This window comes from Hyaena hyaena, unplaced genomic scaffold (genome assembly GCF_003009895.1).
Source record: "Hyaena hyaena isolate Hyena2069 unplaced genomic scaffold, ASM300989v1 scaffold_2, whole genome shotgun sequence".
Classification (NCBI taxonomy): domain Eukaryota; kingdom Metazoa; phylum Chordata; class Mammalia; order Carnivora; family Hyaenidae; genus Hyaena; species Hyaena hyaena.
Window position 1 is genome coordinate 8,984,084 of NW_024080634.1, and position 22,105 is coordinate 9,006,188.

General features: G+C 43.2%; 1 protein-coding gene across 1 annotated transcript in view; it reads right to left on the reverse strand.

The window, feature by feature from the left end:
• The window catches only part of DSCAM (DS cell adhesion molecule), a 627,938-nt gene that overhangs the window by 44,003 nt on the left and 561,830 nt on the right, over positions 1 to 22,105 (reverse strand). Inside the window, exons 21-27 of the mRNA XM_039229776.1 lie at positions 19,879 to 20,032; positions 14,535 to 14,652; positions 13,005 to 13,168; positions 11,544 to 11,642; positions 7,987 to 8,175; positions 6,277 to 6,567; positions 2,802 to 2,978 (exon numbers count right to left, since the gene is read on the reverse strand). Of these exons, the coding sequence (XP_039085707.1) occupies positions 2,802 to 2,978; positions 6,277 to 6,567; positions 7,987 to 8,175; positions 11,544 to 11,642; positions 13,005 to 13,168; positions 14,535 to 14,652; positions 19,879 to 20,032 (1,192 nt within the window). The remainder of the gene's footprint in view (positions 1 to 2,801; positions 2,979 to 6,276; positions 6,568 to 7,986; positions 8,176 to 11,543; positions 11,643 to 13,004; positions 13,169 to 14,534; positions 14,653 to 19,878; positions 20,033 to 22,105) is intronic.

Consider the following 22,105-nt stretch of genomic DNA (forward strand, 5'->3'; position numbering starts at 1 on the left):
TTAATTAACATTTCAGGAGCCCTGATGGGCTAAAAGACAGAGATATTTTGGGGGCAAGACCTGGGGCTTCACTAACAGCTGCCCACCCCCTCCTAGATAACCCAACTCTGTCCTTTTATGGTACACTTTCTGCAGTTATAGGAAGGTGTCTGTCTCTGTAAGCCTTTTCTTGCTGACACTAAAGTGTTAGATTCTACAGTTCTGGGATGGGGCTTTAGTAATCTATTTTCCATTTGGGACCTAGTCAAACCCTTGTGATCAAACAGAAATAGTTAAAAAGAACATTTTATGTTGGTTTTAAAAGCAGTTATACCCAGCAGATGGTAGATAATCGTTCAAGAATGGTTTGTTGAATCCTATTTCCTTCTGTGTCCACATTCAAACTTGCTGTGATGGAGCAGGTAGAATTGAGTGTCCAATCCTCTGCGTTCTTGCTGTTTGCCCTCTTGTCCGACTCTGGCTTTGGAAGGCTTTACGAAGTGTGTACAAAACGCAAGATTGCAGCTCCTTTTGTATGATGGCAAGCTACTTCTCTGGAACTCTTGACTTCTTAGCACCTTGCATAAATACAGCCTCTTTGCCACAGCACTTATCTTCTTCCTACTGAAACCTTTGTGTTTTTTCTCAGGCACAAAGAAAACAAAACTGTTTCTGGGTAGTGAAAGGCTGTGCTCTCTAATGTGATGTATTGCTTTCTTTACCAAGATCTGCCACAAAATACTGGCGTCCAGAGGTAGAGATGCCAACAATAAAAATGCCAGTCCCTGGGTATTTTCTGGCAGGAGCCCTCGCAAAGCAATTACTAAATTACAAGGTATTGTTAAGGAGGAAAATAAAGGGTGCATGGGCCTGCCATCAGTCCAGCCCTATGCTTTGGGAAGAGCCAGCAGAGTATTTGGCATCTTTAGAGACTGGGGTGCTTCAATTACAAGCAGCATAGGGCAAATTGAACAATAGCTGGGAAAGAAGGCGTACGCAATAGGGCCGGGGGAGAGCAGAATGATAAATCTGGCAAAGGGTCGTAGAATGCTGGGAAGGAGTGCCTTCATGTTTAATGCACTTTCTGCCAAACCCAGGTGGTCAAATAGAAATGATTAATAAAAAAATTTTATTGTTGGTTTCATAAGATGTGATAGGAACAATTCATAGCCTTTGAAATGCAGCTCTTGAACTTGGTTGTCTACATGCAACAAGGACAGACCGTTGTTGGTCTGTCAGTTATTGACTCCTCAATAACATTGTGCCTAAGGTCCAGAATGTTGGGTTCTGTTTTCTGGGAAAGGGTTATAGAAGCATCCTTTTGGTATATTAGCAATGAGCGCTTGTGAAGATAATCCAACACAGCTCCCCTTATGCTGGATTTCTCCAAATATTAAGCAATATGTTGCTCTTACAGAGCTCTCAGATGGCTTCCCTGTCTCTCCCCAGTTTGGATTAATTGCTCCCTCTTTTGTGCTTACGTAGGATTTGTTTGAAGCCCGATTTTAGCATTCGTGACATTTTTGTTCTTTTCCTGGTAGGTGCTCATGTGTCTGCCTCCTACACTAAACCCAAAGTTCAGGAGGCTCTTTCTCTTCACCTTGATACATCAGGGCACCAAGAGCAGTGCTTAGGATGTGGGGTTTACTAAGGTAAGTCTGCAAAATTAAGTAAGTGGTTAAAGTGTTTAGAAAAGATATTTCAATGAGATCGATGGTTCATCTGAACTGTGGGGCTACAGGAGATTTAAGTGGAAGGGCTATTAACGTGTATAGATGGAGTGCAATGTATTTCAGATATTTTAATTTGTCGGCAAGGTGGAAGCAAATGGATAGGAAAATGTGTTAGGGTCACATAAAGAGGGATGCTTTTCAGAAGCACAGAGTGGAGAAAATATCACCATCTTCTGCTGCTCTAATTGGATTACAGTCAAATGAAGCATTTGTGGAAGAGGTCAGCGTTTTCCATGTGCATCAGCGCTATCTGGGGCTGTCACAGATATGTACTGGGGTTAGTGCTACTTGTTCCGCAGGTGTGACTTTGAGGAATAAGCAGTCCACACTGGAGTGACATTAAAATGAGAACATCGTGTCCATGCATTTTATCAAAAAAGTGGCCTGGTTAAATACGCTGACAGATGACAAGCAAAAGACTCGGATACTCTTCTTGTATGGGGTTGCATGTTTGAAAGGGCTCGCTGTCCTCACACTGCAGAGCAAGGGCGAGGAAAGGTCCTTGGCCAGAAGCTGGAAATAGCTTTGTCACCAGGACCTCCCAGATCTGGACAGTGTAATAATGGTGACTGCTAACAATGGCTCGCTTTTGCCCTAGGCTCTTGTTTTCTTTCCATGGCTTTTTTTGTTTTGTTGTTGTTTTTTCTAGTTAGAGTGAAACTCTTACACTGGGCTTCAGCTCAAATTTCTAATTTGGGAGTGTGTGTCTTCTGCCTCACAATGCTTTACCATAAGCCCTCAATTTCCGCTTCCCAGCAATAAAACAGTTCTCACTGTCGCAGCAAATGTGATAGGGCTTTTTTAAAGGAAGCCACAATTGATGGCATCGCTGGAATGGCTGAGAGTTGCAAAACCCATGATAAAACAATTTTTTTTTTTTGGCCTCCTGATGTCTAGGATTTAGGAGCCCGGTATGAGGCTGACCCTGGCTCAATTCTGATTGTGCGAGTGGTAACCTTTGTGAGGCTTTACCCCTAAGGCTCTGTGGTCCTGCTGAAGGCACCTCACAGTCAGGCCATTGGGGGTTGCTGCCAGGCTGGCTGTCCAGCGACGGTGGTGCGTGCGGGTGACTGCGGGCCCTCCACTCACCTCTCAGCCTCTTCAGCCTCTGCTCCCGCCTCCTCCTTCTCACCACCAGCAGGAGCACAAACAGCAGCAAGACCCCCACCAGGATACAGGAGATGGTCACCAGCATCTTGAGCCCCTCATTGGTCGTCAGCCCTTCTTCACTTTGCACAACGGACTTAGTGAGTGGAGGGATTGTACCTGAAAGCAGGGCCATGGTGTTAGATGACTATTAATGAAGACAGCATGGCGGAGGTTTTAGGGATGACGGTTACAAGAGGCTCACTGTGTGATCCAAGGGTGTCCGGGTGATGAGGAATGAGAGGAACTCTTTATCTAGGTCCTTGCTGATTCATTTCCTTTCTCAAGTTCCTCCTCTGCCCAACTTTCAACTTATTTGACAGCACATCAACTCGGGATCTGCACAGAGGGTGAAGTGCGTTTCTTTGAAAGGGACTTCATTTTGCAATGTACTGCTGGGCGTAAGCACTTGAAAAGCACAATGTCCAGGCGAGGTGCTTTAAAAAGCCACATGCACCTACCTGGAATTGTCACCCTTAGGACAACTGATGGAGGGTGTTTGAAAAGCTGCACATCAAAGAAGGAACAGTAGGTCTGGCCGATGGACAGGAGTCTGGAGGGAGACTGTACCAGCCACACTGGCTGAAAGAGGCCTAACATCCCTTTTTGTCTGGCTATTCACTTGCTTTTTATCACAGGTGTAAGACCAACTCTACTTTAGAAGCTCACATACAAGAGCTGTGGAAAACTTTTCAAAGAGGAAACATCTAGGTCCCCAAAGCACCCCCCTTAATGATAAGGCATTTATTATACAGTATTATGAAATTCAAATTATTTAGAATCATAAGGAAGTGCCTAAGTAGACTGAACTCTGAGTTATTTCAAGCTGCTTTCTATGCAGAGGCTGCATACAATGGGTGCAGAGATTCCAATATACATCCCCACTTCGTGGGGCATGCATTCTGGCCCCTTCCATTACATAAGAGTCTCCAGCCCATTGTATTTTCCATGTTAAACAAGGGCCAGGAAGTCAGGGGCTTAGGAAAAATAATGCAAAAAGAATGTAATTCGTCCCTGCATAAACATGGTCTTCATCCTGCATTTAGAAAGTAGAGCAGGGATAAGAGAATCCAGTCCCCTATGCTACCTGCTGTGGCCAAGAAAAAGGTTCTTTCAACTGTGCGGTGTTTTTAGCTGGAAACCCAAATCTGGGATACTCGGAACCCACTTAAGAGAAGTGAAGATGGTCTGCAAAACCAAGCAGCGCAAGGACACGTGCTTATGTTTGACTAAGGAAACGGCAGAAGCAAGAGTCAAAGAAAGAAGTGGAAGCAACTGAGGTCTGATTGGCATAGAGGTGAGGCTAACTGTCCACTTCTGTTTCTCCAAAAATCAAAGAAAAGTCTTCAGTCAGACATGACCAAAGAGATATTAGAGCTATATATCCAGGAGATCAGTTCAAAGAAACCCATAATCCTTTTCAAGGAAAATATAAGTATGTATTTTTATTTCCTACTGTGATAAAATGATCAGATTTCAGAAAATTAAATGTAGCTCACAGGACTTTTACACGATTGTAATCTAAGGTTCTGGATCAAATGAGAGCACCTCCCCCTGCTTTTTTTTTCTTAAGAAGACAAGCATTTAAAATCTGTGGAGTACTTTGTAAATTTGAATCATAGTTTCAAATTCTGCACATGAGTGCTTTCTAATGAAAAGATTAGCGTGACCATATCACTGATGTGCACACCAAAACCCAGTGCCCTGGCAGCTCCACAGATTATAGAGAAGCTATGTGCCAGCATGTGATTATCTTAAGTCAATTACTGTAAACCAATAATCTAAAATAAGAAATACGCTTACTGCCCAAAACGGTACCTGCTAGCAGAGAACTTCGGGGGAACTCTTAACTGCAAAGTAAAGTGTTTGGTAAGTCAAAGTCCTTTATTTTGTAAGATCAAAGACTTAAACCACGTTGGAAGAGAAAGCTGATAGGAAGAGCTGCTCTCTGCCTCTGGGTGATGCTTTCAGATCACCCTTTAGCGACATCACTTGTAACTGAGGGCTGGTGTAACCAGTGTCGGAAGGCTTCCACCTGACGCCTTCTTCCTACATTCATGGGTCCCAGGCCTGAAGTGCTGGAGGCTAGTCTGGACTCTGGCTGAGGAGAACTTTGTGGAGAAATGGCCTTGGACAGGAGACTTGGGGGTGGTGTTCCAGAGCATGAAGAACTCGTTCGGGGCCATCTAGCACAGCCCAGGAGAAAATGGGCAAATGAGGATCCTAGTCCACATCACCTTGTTAGCTTCCTTTAGTTGTTTCCGAGGGCCCTTGGGTTCATGGACACTCTTCTTAGGATAACAGAGCCTCCACCCTAAGGAGGTTCTTGCTGAAGCAAGATCTCAAGTACACATGAGCAGAGGAGTGAACACTCTTCAGCCTACCTAGTGATGAAAAAAGTATTGGGATGTTTGTTCGGGTACAGACTTTCTGGGCTAAGCCATCCAGCACTGTGGTCTGACCTAATCAGTGGTGTTGGCCAGAGGGCTCAGAGGGGCAGGAGCGATGTTAAGTCAGGAGCTCCAAGCATCCCGATGAACTGTGGTGGGTGTCACCTTGTGACTGAGCTCCTCACTCACTCACTCACTCACTCACTCACTCACTGCTTATCCCTGAGTGAAAGTCACTGCAAAGTTACAGAAATCAGCACCAATATGCTGCTATTTGAGACTTTCTAAAGTTCCCTGACCTCATAGCAATCAATGACACTCTACCTTTTAGCTTCACTGGGCTGGGCATTTGCTCAGATATGAATAAATGGCCTTTGATACTAGTTGTAGGGTAAAAAAGGATAAAAATTTGTATCACTTATTTTTGATTGACTAAACATCACAAGATACCTCGCTTGGTTTTCAGAATGGTCATGCAAATTGCACGTGTGTGTATCGAGGGGGGACAGGACACACACTAATATCTTATATTATTCTATTTTCATCAGTGCCTCCATTTCTGCTCAGGGACTAACATAAGCTCCTTTACCATGAAAACTGTTTCTGCACATGCAGTTTAAGGGCTAAATGAGAGCAAAGACGAAGTTATGTGGGTTGGGATGGGGTGGGGGAGGGGTGAGGAGACAACAAAGGCAGTGTTAGCTCACAGTCATTGACAAAGGCAGAGAACCACGTGTCTGGTAAGTGAACGTTAAGAATCCTTCAGCCTGAAGAGACATTGCTCCTGCACCAAGATGCCCTAATGAGACTCCCATTAGCCCTCTGTTTCTGGAACAGAGCCATGGTCATGTGAACACAGTGAACTAGGGAGCCAAACAGGGAGCTAGCAGAATGGCCCCAAAGCCTAAAGGGTTCTGTGGGCACTGGTCACACTGTGACAAGGATGAATGTTGAATGGGAGAGGGACAGTAAGCACATGCATATGTCCTGAGACACAAACAGGAAGACTACAAAGCCAGCCAGCTTACTGCCATCGTAGTTGAGCGTGGCGAAGTTGGCCTGCTTCTCCGCACAGCCGGCACTGTTGCACACTCTCATCTGCAGCTCGTACCAGGTGGCTTCTTGCAGGTCGTACAAAATGTACGACTTGGAGAGAGAGGTCCGCTGAGCTGTGGTCCAGACAGTGGTCCCGAAGGGTCTGTACTCAAGTGTGAAGGAGGTGATGGGACAGCCACCATCATTCCAGCCAATGAGGTTCAGCCTCACACGCGTGGTGTTGATGCTGGCGAACAGCTCTTGTTCCTTGGAGAACTGAGGCTCTGAAGGAGAATGCACAGTGGGGATCAGCTCATGGGATACACAAATGAAGGCTGTCAGAGCAGTCACACAGTGACTTTCTTCTGGCTGCTTTCCCCACCTGGGTGAGGAGCTCAGTCCAAGTCTGGATCATAGGCCACTTGCAACATGTCCCCTATTTATAAGGACCTATGAGCCCATGGACTATCTCCAACCATAAAAACCTAGGTGTGAGAGGGAAAACTGGGTGCGTAGCGGTTATTTTTGTGTATCTTAGAGCTCATGAAGAGCAGTGCTATTTTCATGAATACATTTCCTTGAGTGGTTCTCTTTTTAATGTTTATTTATTTTGAGAGAGAGAAATAGCATGCGTGAGAGAGCACAGGAGAGGGGCAGAGAGAGGGAGAGAGAGAGAGTCCTAAGCAGGATCCAGAGTCAGCATGGTGCCTGATGTGGGGCTCAATCTCACAACTGTGAGATCATGACCTGAGCCAAAATCAAGAGCTGAGTGTTTAACCAACGCAGCCACCCAGGAGCCCCTCCTTGACTGGTTCTGAAGGAATCAGTGCTGTGTACCCAGCTGACCTGTTTTTACTCTCATGCGGATGGATCTGACTCAAGAGAAGTCTAGTTGGATTTGGGAGGTAGAAACAGGTGTCCCTTGCCATCCAAGCACTTCCTACTGGAGCCCAGAGGCCTAATGGATATGTTTCTGCATAAATCAATACCTCATCCTTTGAACCCTGGTCACGGCTTATCCAAAACTCTGGTGCCAGATCCAAAGAGCGCCTTTGCCTTCCTATCTCTAGCTCTTCTGCCATCCTGTGCACCAGATGGAGTCAGATATGAGGGGGAGCTACAGAGACTCTCTCTTCACTGCCTCACCTACACCCACGTGCCACTGTACCCCTCCTCTTACTGGTGTCCTCAGATTGCAATTTCACCGCTGAGCACCATTTTCCCGCAGGGGTTCATCTCCTCAAAGGTCCATGTTTCATATTAGAAACCAATTCATATTAAAGGTCAACAGTCACTTCCCACATGAATAGTGGGGGGGGGGTGCTCTGAGGCAATGTGAAAGTTCTGGATAGAGGGGTCATGGGGTGACTGAGGGAGAAGATCACACCAGAAGAAGATGAAAGGCAAATGTCCTATTTCATGGCCGCCCAGCCAGGGCAGTTTATGTTGGCACCATAGCCCTTGATTTTCAAATGATATTCCTCTTCTTCACTGTAGATGAGATAATGAAAAGAGAGAACCAGGATATTCTGTAAAGAACGGCCACCTCTCTCATTACACTGTAACACTTCCCAACCTGTTTCAGGAATAACAAAGTTCAAACTCACAAACAAGTGTGCAAATATATGATGCATCTTTTGGGATTCCAATCCCCCATTCAATCTCGAAAACAGAGGAAATGTAAAAGCAGAAGGCATACACACCTTTCCCCAGTGTTTTCGCTTCTATGATTTCACTTATGCGTCCTGGTCCCACTCCATTCTGTGCAGTAAGAGTAAACTTATACCAAGTACCACACTTCAGGTTTTCCAGGCGGTAAGAGCGCTCACTTGGGCTGATTGGAAAACTTCCCCACTGCTCACTGTTATCCTCGGAGTACTGCAGTATGTATCCTACAGAAAACAAGAGATAATCAAAGAGCATTATTTCCTTTCTACTAGAAGTTTGCATTTTGTATAGGGTAAAATTCTCAGAATTCATGCATCTTTGGAAAAGAACATTCGAAGTCTCCCTGATTCCAGGAAATTCAACCTAGGCTAGGAGGAGGGCTGTGATGATGCTTTCATTAGTAGTTAGGCCATACCAGTGTATAGTGTGGTGTATTGCTAATTGGGATGGTGAAAATAAAACCACTTTCTCCCTATTTCCTTTTAAAAGGTATAGCAGGGGATCCTGGGTGGCTCAGTTGGTTAGGTGCCTGACTTTGGTTCAGGTCATGATCTCATGGCTCGTGGGTTCGAGCCCTGCATTGGGCTCCGTGCTGATAGCTCAGAGCCTGGAGCCTGCTTGGGGTTCTGTCTCTCCCTCTCTTTCTGGCCCTTCCCCTCTAGCAATCTTTTTCTCTCTTTCAAATATAAAATAAATCATTAAAAATTTTTAAGAAAAAAAGGGTGGAGCAGGCAGCAGGGAGAGGACACTAAATCTCTAGACATCTGGGCTCAGAGCACAATGCCTGAATCCTTGGGCATCATCATGATTGGAAGCTGAATTATTTTTAAGAGAACCAGAGTTCTAGAAAAGCTGGACCAATGTTATCAAGGGCATAGGAATCTCATCAATGACCCCCTACCCAGTCCACAACTACTAAGGGAACCAGCTCTAAATCCTGTAGCCATCCCAACATTTCAGTGGTAACCTGCTCCCCCTTTGTCTGAAAAATCCTTCCAAAAGCTCGTCTCTACACATGACCACTATTACCTCTACATCTACTACCATAGACATCAACTGCCCATTTCCTGAGTGCTCACCATCTGCCATTAACTGTCCTCAGCCCATTACTTTCATTACCTCACCTAGTCCTCTGAGACTGTGATTATTGTCTCCACAGTGGGATGAGGACACTGAGGTTCAGAGAGGTTAGGGAACCATTCTAGGGCTCCATAAGTAAGATCCAAAACCCACATCAGACTCTGAAGCCAGCACTCCTGGCCCTTGTGATCACCGAACATTCCTCCTTGTTATGGCTTTCGTCCCTGTTACCCCAGCCTATTCCTGGGGTCAAATCTGTCTTGTTTTCTCTGTCCCTGTCTCCTCCACGCTCATACCCCAACAACCCAGGTACTAGCCTGCCTGGTGCATGCTGTCTTGACAACAGTGAGGTATCTTCTACCACCAGACTGGTATCTTCCCTCCAGCCCGTGAGACTATTTTTAACACAGGCAAAACACTTCTCAGCTCCACAATACAGAGGCTCCTAACCCCACACTGGCAGCATTGAGTATTTTGCAGACCTCCCACATGGAGGTCCCCTGGCCTCAATTCTTCCTTCTGTGGTGAGGGTCTGCATTTTCCCTGTTTTTTGCTCCTTCCTTCCCCTCTGGTCCTCTGCATCCTTGGGGTCCCTCCTCCTTTCCCAGCTTCATTTGAGTGTTTCTATCTGCACCCCTCAAAGTTCTTTCAGTAGCTGACAGGTGGGTGAGGGATCTGTGAACCCCATGCTCCCAACATCATCTCCTGGGTTCCCCTCCAGCTCTGTGCAAACCACCTCCTTGCTGCCCTGAACATCACAGGGATTATATTTTCCTTCTAATTTCCTCCATCCAAGTCACATCTGGGAAGCTTTCCTAATACTTGGCAATGGGATCCCCCATGCCAATGGCCTTGGCCACTGTTGTGTTTCGGGGACCTCTGGTTGTTTTTGCTTGGAAACTCTTCATTATTAAAGTTGGTTTCATCTCCAAGACCTTCTACTCTGACACTTTCTGTACTACCTCTCCCCTGCTCTCACACTTATGAACCAAAACTTCATTTCATTTGAGCTTGGGGTCCTAGGATCCCTTGAACTCTTCCCTAGATGCCCCATTTTTTCCCATAACAATGTTCTCTAATGAGCCTAGAATCTTCGGTAGGCCATTTTCACCATTTTCACTCACTCCTATGACTTCTGGCCACACTTACCGGGCCAGTCATCAGCTCTGGTAACCTGCGATCCACTTTACCTCCCAGCTGCCCAATACCACTTAAGGAAGTCATTAAACTGAAAATTGTGACCATCACAATTTGGTCTATTTATCTGCAGCTGGGGCCTCACTCCCTCTTGGCAATGACTTTGTTGGTCTATTAATGACTCCCTGTGCATTTCACATGGCAGCTGTTACAAATCTTTCTCACTTTCCACACTCCTTCAAACCCGCAAACACATCCTCACCCCCCAATCAGCCAACTGTTTGTTTGTTTGTTAAAGGGAAGTTCCTCCCTTTCACTCAGTGGAGTGCTGATAAATATTTAACAACTGGCTGTTCAGGAAGAAAGAAAGAAAGAAAGAAAGAAAGAAAGAAAGAAAGAAAGAAAGAAAGAAAGAAAGAAAGAAAGAAAGAAAGAAAGGAAGGAAGGAAGGAAGGAAGGAAGGAAGGAAGGAAGGAAGGAAGGAAGGAGGGAAGGAAGGAAGAAAGAAGGGAGGGAGGGAGGGAGGAAGAAATGGAGCCTTGACCAGTAACATTTCTGATTTCTGTGGTGTACAAAAATCCCAGCCTGGGTGTAGTCACTGAGTGCAAGGTGAAGAAGAGATGGGGCAGCTTGCTCTCGTGAGCTGGGAGGTGCTGACTCCAGCACTCCACTGGTTCTGCCCTGAAATGGCTCCCTATTTCTGGCTGTCTGCTTCTCACTCAGAAGAAGCATGGCCTCTGCTGTTGGAAATCCAAGCCCGCTATCCCCTCCCATGTGCTCTAGGACTAGCCCCCCACTGCTGTGCATCTTCAGTCTGTCCCTCTGGATTCTCTTCCCTTCCTGGGGCCACAGCTTGCTTAGTGTGAACATTCTTCCAACTCCATGAAGGCTAGAATTATCATGCTACTTCATTCCTTGGGATGCACTTCCCATATTCTTTTCTCCTATGGACTAATTACAAAAGCTCTGTGCAAATGGATCATTTCCCACTTAAATTCTACGTTCTCTATCTTTCCATGTTTTATAAGTTACAACAATAACTGTGGTTATTTGAATGAATGATTGAGTTCAGGAGTGAATGAATGGCAGAGTGTTGACAACATGGGAAAGAAACAGTATGCAGAATCTTGGGGGGGGTAGAAATTAGCAAATTCTTTTTCTTTCTCTCTTTGTTAATCTTTCACTCAAACTGGATGCATAATGATACTTTTGTGAATGAGATGCCTTGGATGAATGATGAGTTTCAGGAAATACCATAAAAATAGACGTGGCTTGCTGTTTAGGTAGTGGGAGAATTAATTATAACTAACACATAACAATTACATGATGAAGATGTGTCACTTATCACGATTGTGGACAACCTACTGCTTATTACCTCTGATGGAACTGCCCCCATTATCTCCAGGGAGCCACGAGAGAGTAATGGAAGAAGACGTTGTTTTGGACACTGTGAGCCGAGGCTGATCAGGTGGAACTAGATACGAAACAGTTTTTAGAAAACAAGAATTAGTTTTTCACATCTTTAATCTGCTTTAACAGCCATTTACCAAATCATTTTTTAACAGCCATTTATTAAATAAGTGTTTTAGGGTGCCAAAATATGCAATTCACTTCTGTCAAAATGTCTATTTAGTTGATGTCCTTGGTTAAAGAGATAGAGCAGACTGAATCTATTATTTAACAAAAATTCAACCACATTTCTACTTGAATTTATATCTAATTCATTTCCGCATGGATTCCTTGAATTTCTGAGTTGTTCATCACTGATTGAAATCTTCTTTAAACTTACTAAGGATGCATGCATTACTCTGAATTTCAGCCATGACTCAAGTGAGAAAGATAAATGGCACCCGCTTAGCTGTTCTGTTCTCAGGGATGGGAACTGGGGAGAGAGAATGGCTAGTGGGAAAAAGAATCGCAAAAGTTTCCACTTGTTAAGCTACTCCTCCAGAATGTAACACACACACACACACACACACACACACACACACACACACTTCTGAAAATCAAAGGTGTGCCATTGAGTGGCTACACATGAACTTGCATACTCATTCAAGGATTGAAGAATCCATAACTTCTAACCAATGGGCCTCAATATTATTTTGTATCAGCACCGAAGACAAAAGCAGTGAAGAAATTCAGAATCACGTTATCCAAATTATATGGAAAGCTTCCCATAAAATGTCAATCTCTTTTCCTCTGAGAGAGGCCCATATATATTAACTGAAAGGTGTGAAAAACTGACCTTCTCTTTAGAGTCACAATATAAGATCAATCTTCTAAAACAACATGAAATTCTCTCGGCTCCACTTTTCTTGAAACTCCAGATCAATTTTGCATTATTTGTAAAAAATATATTTACCCTCCTCCCCTCCTCTCTCACTGAGGACAATACTGATTTTATTGTTACTCACCGTGATTTATTAATAGAAAATAGAAAAGGTTAGGTAACTAGCAGATAAGGGTTATTTTTTGTTTGGCTTATTTTTTGTTTATGTTTTCTGTGTTACACTTAACACCTGTGTAGAGTAAACCATGCAATTGGCGGAAGCTACCTAGATGAACTTTCTTGGCGATGCAAAAATGTTAATACAAGATAATAATGATATATCTTTTATCCTTCTATAGTGTTATCTTTGGGACAATAAATGTTTTTATTTTCTTCAACTGTCAGCATTACAATTTTCAAAGTGAGCATGTATGTATTTTTTTGTAATAGAAAATAGCTATTAGCGCTTTAGAAAGGCTGATTTTTAAATTAGGTCAATATTACTCTTTGCAAATAGGCATGCATCTTAAAAAATCATTAAATAGAGCCCCCCCCCCAATCTTGTACCTTGTACTTGCAAATTTAAAATAATTTCATCTGATCCCCAGTTGTTATTGGCAATGCAGCTGTAATAGCCGGAGTCTTCTGCCTTCACTGTGCGGATAATGAAGCTCCCGTTGCTGAAGATGCTCCTTCGCCCATCAATCGTTACTAGGCTGGGTGTCCCGTTACTGCCTCACAGGAAGAAAAGGGCACAGATTAAAGAAATTACAATCCAAATTAGCTGAGACTGGGGAAAAGCATAAAGAGTCTTTTCTGAAGGAAACAGCACATTTGGAACTAAACTGTGATTCTGCGACCTAAACAATCAAACGACTGAATTTTGTTCTTTGTAAAAAAACATGCTATGTGGAAGTTAGCTCTGTGCTGGGTGCTTGGATTCTGGCTTTCACATCTGTCAATGCCCATCACATCCCTAATGGGTCTCTCTCTCCTCCACCATGTAGGCACCATGACTTCATCTTGTAAATTCCCTCTGGGGCAGAAGTGCCATTCTGACCCAATCCCATAGGGACAAGTAAATTTGAGGGTCTCTTGTAGACTTGCTTAAATCCACAGTTGTTGATAATTTTGACAAAGAAAGTGGACTGTAGTTTCTCAAGAGGGTGATGACTTGGTACTAGTATAAATAGAGTTCCCTTGGGGTCATAACCGCATCCACAGTGGTGACTGTCCAGTCATCTAGGGCCATCCTCTCATCAGGCAGAATGCCTCTTGGCCCTTGGGAGCTTATTAATTTCCTTGGATTAACTGATTTTATATTTGTTTATTTATTTATTTATTTATTGGATTAACTGATTTTAAAAGACAGAAGAAAAGTGGTCGCTGGATCAAGACCATTATTTCAATAATTATATCTTTCAAGTGCTTTTGTTTGAAAATCGGCACTCTTCTGAAGCCCTTTTATATCAAATCTCCATGCTCATTAGTGAATTCTCAGCCCTTTATTTATATCCCAATTTCTTCCTCTGAACAGAGAGAAAGCACTTAGAAAAGTTACAGGACTGAAAACATCTCGCCCACTTTCTCCCTCCCATCTTGGCTGCTATTATTTCAATAGTTACTATTAAGTATGGAAAACCAGATTTTATATTAACAAAGTCCTAATGCATTCCATTTCCTAAAGCTAATTCTCAGAGAAGTTGAGATAAGATTAGTTGGACCATTATCTTGGAAGGAGAAAAATGGGTCTTGGTTCTCATAGGATGGTAGGAGCATTCATCTTGATTATAGAGGAAATTTACATGATAAAGTGAAGAGATCATTGGGTTGGTTAGACTATTTTCCTCTCAAGCATTCTGTTATGATTTGAAAGGCTCTGAATTCACAGAAGATTGATACAGCACACCAGACCCTTTCAGTGCTAAAGCCAAGATCTGCCCCCTACCCCAACTTCCTCTCCATTAGAAGACTTGGTGTCTCCTGGAATTTTCCTGAGTAGAAATGAATATAAAATAAGACCACTAGACCCAACCTTGTATGTCTGATGCATTGTCTTAGAGTTTCACTAAAGGCATACATTAGGTTACTGGTTACCTGTCTTTCATCCATTTTACTGCAGGAGAAGGGTCCCCAACAGCTTTACAAGGTAAGGCGATGTCTTTCATCCATGGGGTAGTCACTGTGCCACTGAAGGTCAGGATTCGTGCTGGAGCTGGAGCACCAAACACAGCAGAAGCCCAATTGCACCACGGCTTTATCTACACAGAGGCTAACATGACCTTTCCCAGTATAGTAACACCCCCCCAAGAGCACGAATGCAGCACAGCCAACTGATGTTACACATGTCAACACTATTCCATGGTATCAGGATGTGTATAAAGGATTGTCTTTGTAAAAATATACAAATACCTGAAAATCCCTATTGGAGCATTTTCCCTTTCTATTGACTAAATATGAAGAACCCAAATGAAATATTTAGGTCTTCACAAGCCCAGTAGCCCCAAGCTGTGTTTTCTATGAGACCAATTATTTGTGGAAGCACTTTATTAAGCAATTTATCTCAACACCAAAAAAACACACATTAAAATATACTTTTAATATTGGAGAGAATAGGCAATACAGAGCATAAAGCCCCAAAAGATGGAGAAGTAAAACTGGAACCACTTCTATTTATCAATTTTGTGGTACTTTCCCAACTTTATTGTATCAGTTTGATCTTCAGCACAAACGTTAAGGACAATGTGTGTTTTCAGAGTGGCTTCTCTTGAAGAACAACTGTTTGCTTGGGACAGTGATTCAGATGCTCCAACGGGAGCATCTGTCAGAGGCATCTGGTATCGGAACTGTCCCAAAGCAGCAAGAGAAGAGAGGAAAAGGCCCAGTGCACCTGTGTCATCAGAGGTCTCCTTGAAGACCGAGGAACCAGCACTGACAGGTTCCTAGTACTACCTTCTTGAGTGAGACACAGAAGCTGACACCAAGACAGAAGTCTTCTAGAAGCAAAACAATGTGCCCCACCTTTGCTATACATTTTGATACTGCTTTCTGGGACGCTCCCTCTAGAAGCTCAGCCAGGCCAGACACACAGACACAGAAACCACATATGGAAGGTAGCCCCAATCTGGTTATGGACCCATAAAGATGGGACCAGTGTTGGGATCCTGAATCATTTAGAACTTGACGGTTTGGGCTGGCCAATGGGCATGGGGAGCAGACTCCCCAGGAAAGCCCTAGAATTCCAGGAAAGATGGACATTCCAAGTCATTACAGAGGCATCTTGGTCTAGAACACAAGCCTTGGTCATAAGGTCTACCAAACAACTCTTATTTTCATTGTTCAGAGTGCTGTGGACCAGAACTGAGACAAAGAGGACATGCAGGTGGGTTCAGAAGCTGAGCCTGTTTTGTGCAGCAAATATTACAGGAAGCTCTTCCTTTTTAGAGCAGAGCCTTCAGAGATGGCTCATGGACGGCACACTTTAACCATGGTATTCTAAGGTGGAGACCACTTTTTCAGTCAGTGACATTATTTTTTATTGAAACTAAAATATCTTGGTCAGGTGGCATTGGATTTCTGGCATTGGTGGTTTGTCATCTTCCATTTCAAATCTTTCAGACCATTCTTTTATATGATGAGGAATATTTTTGCAGCAAAACTGGGATGATTAGGAAATCTGGCTAGAGTTAGGGACTTTCAAGCTTTTTAACGTACCCTTTCCTACTGTAAGGAACATACTGCATGTTGAATCCAGAAGTTACACACATATTGGGATGTGAATGAAAACAAAGTGCCTTAAATTAACACTTACCGTGTTTCATGCATTCTGATCTTTGGTACATTTTTTCTTTCAAGTCAGTCTAGACTATTTGACTCTATTCCATTTTAATGCTTTAATATACTGGCCTTAAAATCAGTTCCAGGCCTTATGAACAATTGCTCATCAGCACTTTGAGCAATATAGGCCAGAATCACTTCATCTTGAAGCCCAGCACTCCCAGTTTGTAGAATTAAGGCCCATTTGTGGCAGCTGGAATGTAAAGGGTCCTCATCTGAAATTCCAAGACTAAGCTACAGAACTCACCAGATATGGTTTTCAAAAGGGAGCAGTCAAGGGAATCATCTAGAGTCTCTGTTAGAAACACAGATTCCTATGCTGACCTGTGATTCAATGGATCCTGGATGAGTTTAAGGAGTCTTAACGTGCACCTCAGGTGATTCTGAGATTCAATTCCACCTGCAACTGGACATCCTTTCTGGGCTCTGTACTGCTCGACCCTGGTCCTGGGCTCCTTCGGGATGGTTTTCCTCCAGGACTGGGTCCATGTTTCCATTCTGCCACTTCGTACATGTAACAGCAGTCCTTTTTGTGACCTTAACTCTGGAGTTTGGACTTTGCCACCTGCTGATAGATTTGCCACTGCTGCTGCCTGCATCCATCTCCCAGAAACTACAGGATAATCTGGACCAGTCTCCTTGGGCTGCTGGCAGCTTCTCTCCAGCTTGATCCTGTCAGCCTTTGTGGTTTGCCAGTGCCTGGGGCTTCTGGGTGGAGGTTTTTAGCCAGAACATCTGCTCCATGCCTAAGCTGTTCCTTAGCTCAGCCGTTTTCTGGAAAACCCATCTGGATCAAGCCTAACTCTGAGTGAATTCCACTTGAACATAGGAAACCGAACATTTCTGGAGAAATCCATACAACAGAGAATTTAGGGCCCACCATACATTTACAATCACCGACCTCAACTGACCTGACTGCTCTGCCCTCCAATCTTACTGTTTTGTTAGTAAGTTCCTTCCTATTTTTCTGCAGTGATAATTTCCTACTGTCCTTCCTTTTCTCAAACTCCTTTCTCCACCACACCCCAAATCGCCTAATGGTTGGCAGAGGAAACAGAAAACTCAGGTTGGGAACTCTGCCTTTCCTGTCTTCCTCCAAACCTCAGTCCTGTGGCCCCATACTCCCCCCTGGATTATCACCCCCCCCTCCTCTACTTGAGTCTTCCCATTGCCATGCAGACATGTTCTGCTGGCTGACATATTAGCCCAGAGCCTTTCCTTAGGTGAGGCCCATCCTCACTCCAGCTTGTGGCTTCTTCCAGGTGATGTGTGTTTGGAGAACTTTCTACCAACTAGGTCTGCTTCCTCAACTCCCATCTATTCTGTCCCCTCAACCAGCTCCCATCCCCATGAAATGGCTCTCAAGATCAGCAAGGTCCTTTGTGTGGCCAACCCAAGGGCACTTCTAGTCTTGTTTCCCTTGACCTTCTAGCAGCTGTTGCCATGGTGGACCACTCCCTCTTTTCCAAAACATCTCTGTTGATACCACCTCAAGCCAGTCAGAGTGGCTAAAATGAGCAAATCAGAGAACTCTAGATGCTGGCGAGGATGTGGAGAAACGGGCACCCTCCTACGCTGTTGGTGGGAATGTAAACTGGTACAGCCCCTCTGGAAAACAGTGTGGAGGTTCCTCAGGAAACTAACAACAGAACTCCCCTAGGACCCAGCAATAGCACTGCTAGGAATTTACCCAAAGGATACAGGAGTGCTGATGCACAGGGGCACATGAACCCCAATGTTCATAGCAGCACTCTCCACAATAGCCAAAACACGGAAAGAGCCTAAGTGTCCATCAATGGACGAATGGATCAAGAAGATGTGGTTTATCTATACAATGGAATACTACATGGCAATGAGAAACAATGAAATCTGGCCACGTGTAGCAACATGGATGGAACTTGAGGGTGTTATGCTGAGCGAAATAAGTCAGGCAGAGAAGGACAAATATCATATGTTTGCACATATAGGAGGATTAGGAGGAACTTGACGGAGGAACAAGGGGGAGAAGAAGGGCGGAAATGGTGGGGGAAAGGGAGAGAGGCAAACCATGAGAGACTCTTGAATGCTGACAAAAACTGAGGACTGATGGATGTGGGGGGAGGGGGGGATGGGCATGGAGGAGGGCACTTGTGGGGATGAGCACTGAGTGTTATGTGGAAACTAATTTGACAATAAACTATTTGTAAAAAAAAAAAAAAGTCTCAAGAATAAAAAAAAAAAAACCACATCTCTGTTGAGTTCCAGGCCTGGCCCTCCTGGCTATTTTCTTGCTTGTCTGGCCTCACCGCTTCCTCTCTTGTAGCCCATGTGCCTCAACCTCCCCAGAGAAAGCTGATGTTCTGCAGAGCTACTCCTGGACCTGGAGGTACTCCTGGACCCGACTCTGTCTCCTGGGTAGGCTCTTCACATCCCAGGTATGGGGGTGTCTGAGTGCTGACCCCTCTCCATCTCTCCTCTTGAGAAAAAGGACTTTTCCCACCACCTGCCAGACACTGAACACACAGAGGCAGAGGAGAGGTAAAGCTACTGCTAAGCTGACATTTCATATTGCTGGTTTGCTTTTATCCCACTGTGCCAGCCTTAGGTCCATTGATAGTCACTGTTTTCTAAATGTGAGAGTGTGTGTGAGGGGTGGCTGGATATCATAATCACAGATTCTAATAGTAAAAAAAAATCCACCAATTTATTTATCTTACCAACAATATATTTACTTTCTATCTGTAATTGTGTTCAAAATGTGACAGCATTCTCTTTTTCCCTCACTACGCTATTCTGCCTCCTTCTTAGTGTCACATTTATAAGCAAGTTAACATGAGCTCTTAGAGGTAAAATTGGAATCTTGGAATGTTCTCTTATGTTCTCTTTGGGGCACCTAGCAGCCTTGTTAGTAATAAATTGCCAATGTGGTATATTCCAAAATCAGGGGACATCTCCTGCTAGCCTGGAATTGTGATATTAGTACACTTACTTGTGAGAAGTGCTAATTTAGTGGTTCCCTAAACACTGGGTGGTAGCAATTACCAGAAGTAGAATAAGAATATCCTGTGACTATATGTGCTTTCAAAGGACCAGTATAACAACTTAGTGTGAAGGTACTATATTCATTTTTAGGAACTTTTTGTTCTTTGGTGACTCGGACTTCCCACTATTAATTATCTTGCTTATAGTGTTTTATCACTGGAAGAAGGACTGAAGATTTTCTTATATTCATAAGTCTCCAAAATAAACATTTCTCTTTAAGGAGTATGATGCTTGATTTTGATGAAAGCAGAACTTCCTTAAGGAATTACTATGGAGTGATTTTCACGTACCCAAAGGGATGAATGGGGCGGGGGAACTCTTTTTCTTTGTTTTCCTTAAGGCACTTTGAATTGTGGAGCCACTCACCCTTAGTGCTGTGTTCACTTCTAGGAGGATTCTTTTCTGATTTGCACAAACGCCCAGTGCCAGCTAGCAGCAACCTTATTTCTTAGGTGGAAATGTTATGTGATGTTCTGATTTTCTGGAGATTTTTAGGGCATTGTAAGCTTTATTTCTGAGAGAACAGGGATTTAAACACAGTCCAATTACGATGGGAAATGAGGTCTTTACTACAATGGCACACCTTTCGCTAATGGCTCTACCGTGATGATTTCACTGCTGTTTCCTCTCCCGGCTGAAGTCACTGCTACCACCCAGACACTGTACTGACGGTTCCGACTCAGGTTGGGAATTCTGTAGGAAAATGAGTCAGGAGAGGCTTCAAACTCGCTGATCACCTGTGAGAGGAGACATAAATGTTTCCACATTCAAGGAGGCAAATGGGACAAATGGATTTACTAAAGATGTGGTTATCAACATATTATCTATCCTAACAAACAAAAATCACCACTAATCCTTTTTTTTTTTTTTTTAAAAGGCTGGAATATATTGATATGGATACTGATGTCTCATATATACACATGGAGAGTTTACAGTTCTCTATGCAGCAGCTTTGGCAGCTACCAATGTGTAGTTTAGCCATTTACATTACAGGTCGTGGCACATATGATTTCGGCTGAGATAAAGTAACAAAAACAGATTTACCCTCTTACCCAAAACAACCAAAGGACACACAGATTATATGAAACCACAGTCTCAAGGGTATTGGCTAAGGCAATGGAGGACAGAGATCACTGAAATATGGAAAACAAATGAAGTAAGCTTATTATTGCAGGGTTTTTACATTTTTGTGAAAGTCTCCAGGGTGTGGCACAGAGAAGGAGCCCAGGAGGAGCCCGGCCACGTCCCTGAGGTAAGGGTTCACACCTGAAAGACTGAGAGGAAGCTGGAGCTCACAGGATACAGCTACATGAGAGAGCACTCGAGGGTTCTGAAGAGGGTCCCACCTGGGAATTCTGCCAAGCAGATTTGTGCAGGTATTTAAGGAAACTACCAGAAACTAGGGAAAGAACTACCATAATGGATTGGAGGTCAAGGTGCCCAGAATTTACATAGGGCTGGGAATAATGCCTGTTCCATCAGCCAAATTAGAAGCCCTCAAAATTCACAGGGCATTGGATACAGTCCATAAGGGTCTTACCTTGGTGGTGGGGAATAATTAGGTCTAGACTGAACACCGCACTGGTATTGCCTAACAAATATTAAAAGCAAAATTCATATAGATGATATTATCACTAAGTAACTTAACTGTCTCCCAGAACAAAAGTCAGAATATTTATAGCAGTAAAAATATTCAGTACCCGAAAAGGTAAAATTAGTAATGTTTGACATCCAATAAAATTTTTCCACATATGAACAGCCCAAATATCAACTAGCGAATGGGTAAACAAAATGTATTGTATTCATACAAGGGAGTATTATCCAACAGTAGAAAGAAATGAAGTACTAATACATGTTTAGCTTGGATAAATCTTGAGAATATTATACTAAGTGAGAAAAGCCAATTACAAAAGATCACATATTTATGATTCCCTTTTTACAAAATTTCCAGAATAGTCAAATCCATAGAGACAGAAAGTACACTAGTGGTTGTTAGGGGCAGGGTAGAGTTGGGACAGAATGGGGAATGATTGCTATAGGGCATAAGATTTCTTTTGGAGATGAGGATGAATGTTCTAAAATTAGGTAATAATGGGGGCTGCGTAACTCTGTGAATATACTAAAAGCCACTGAATTGCATACTTTAAAAGCATGAATTTTATTGTAAGTGAGTTATATCTTTAAAAAGCTATTAGAAAAAGATTTCAGGAATGCAGAAAACCAGAGAAACATTTCTTTCATAAAGAAGATATAATTCAATCAAACCTAAATGACCTATAATTGACACCAATGTTAAATTTAGCAGAAATGGTAACAGTTATTGCAATTGTATTATGGCTATATTATAACCATAGATATCCAAGAATTTAAATAGATCCATGAATGAAATAAAAAGACCCAAGTCAAAATTTGAGATGCAATTACAGTATGTGAAATGAAAAATACACTGGATTAGATTAACAGCAGTTTAGATTTGCAGGAAAAAAAAAGGTCAGTGAACATGAAGACATATTAATATATGAAACACAGAGAAAAGACTAAACTTAGCAAAGCTTTAGCGAGCTATGGAACAACATCAAGCAGCCTAACATACATGTAATCCCTGAAGGAGAGAAGGGAGGCATGACAGAAAAATGTTTGATAAAATAGTGACTGAAATTTTCCCACATTTCATGAAAACCATGAACACAGAAAGCAAGAGTCTCAATGAAGCTCAGCCACAGAAATATGAAGAAAACTACATCAAGGCATATCATATCATAGCCAAATTGCTCAAACCACTGATAGGAAATCTTAAAAGTAGTCAGAGG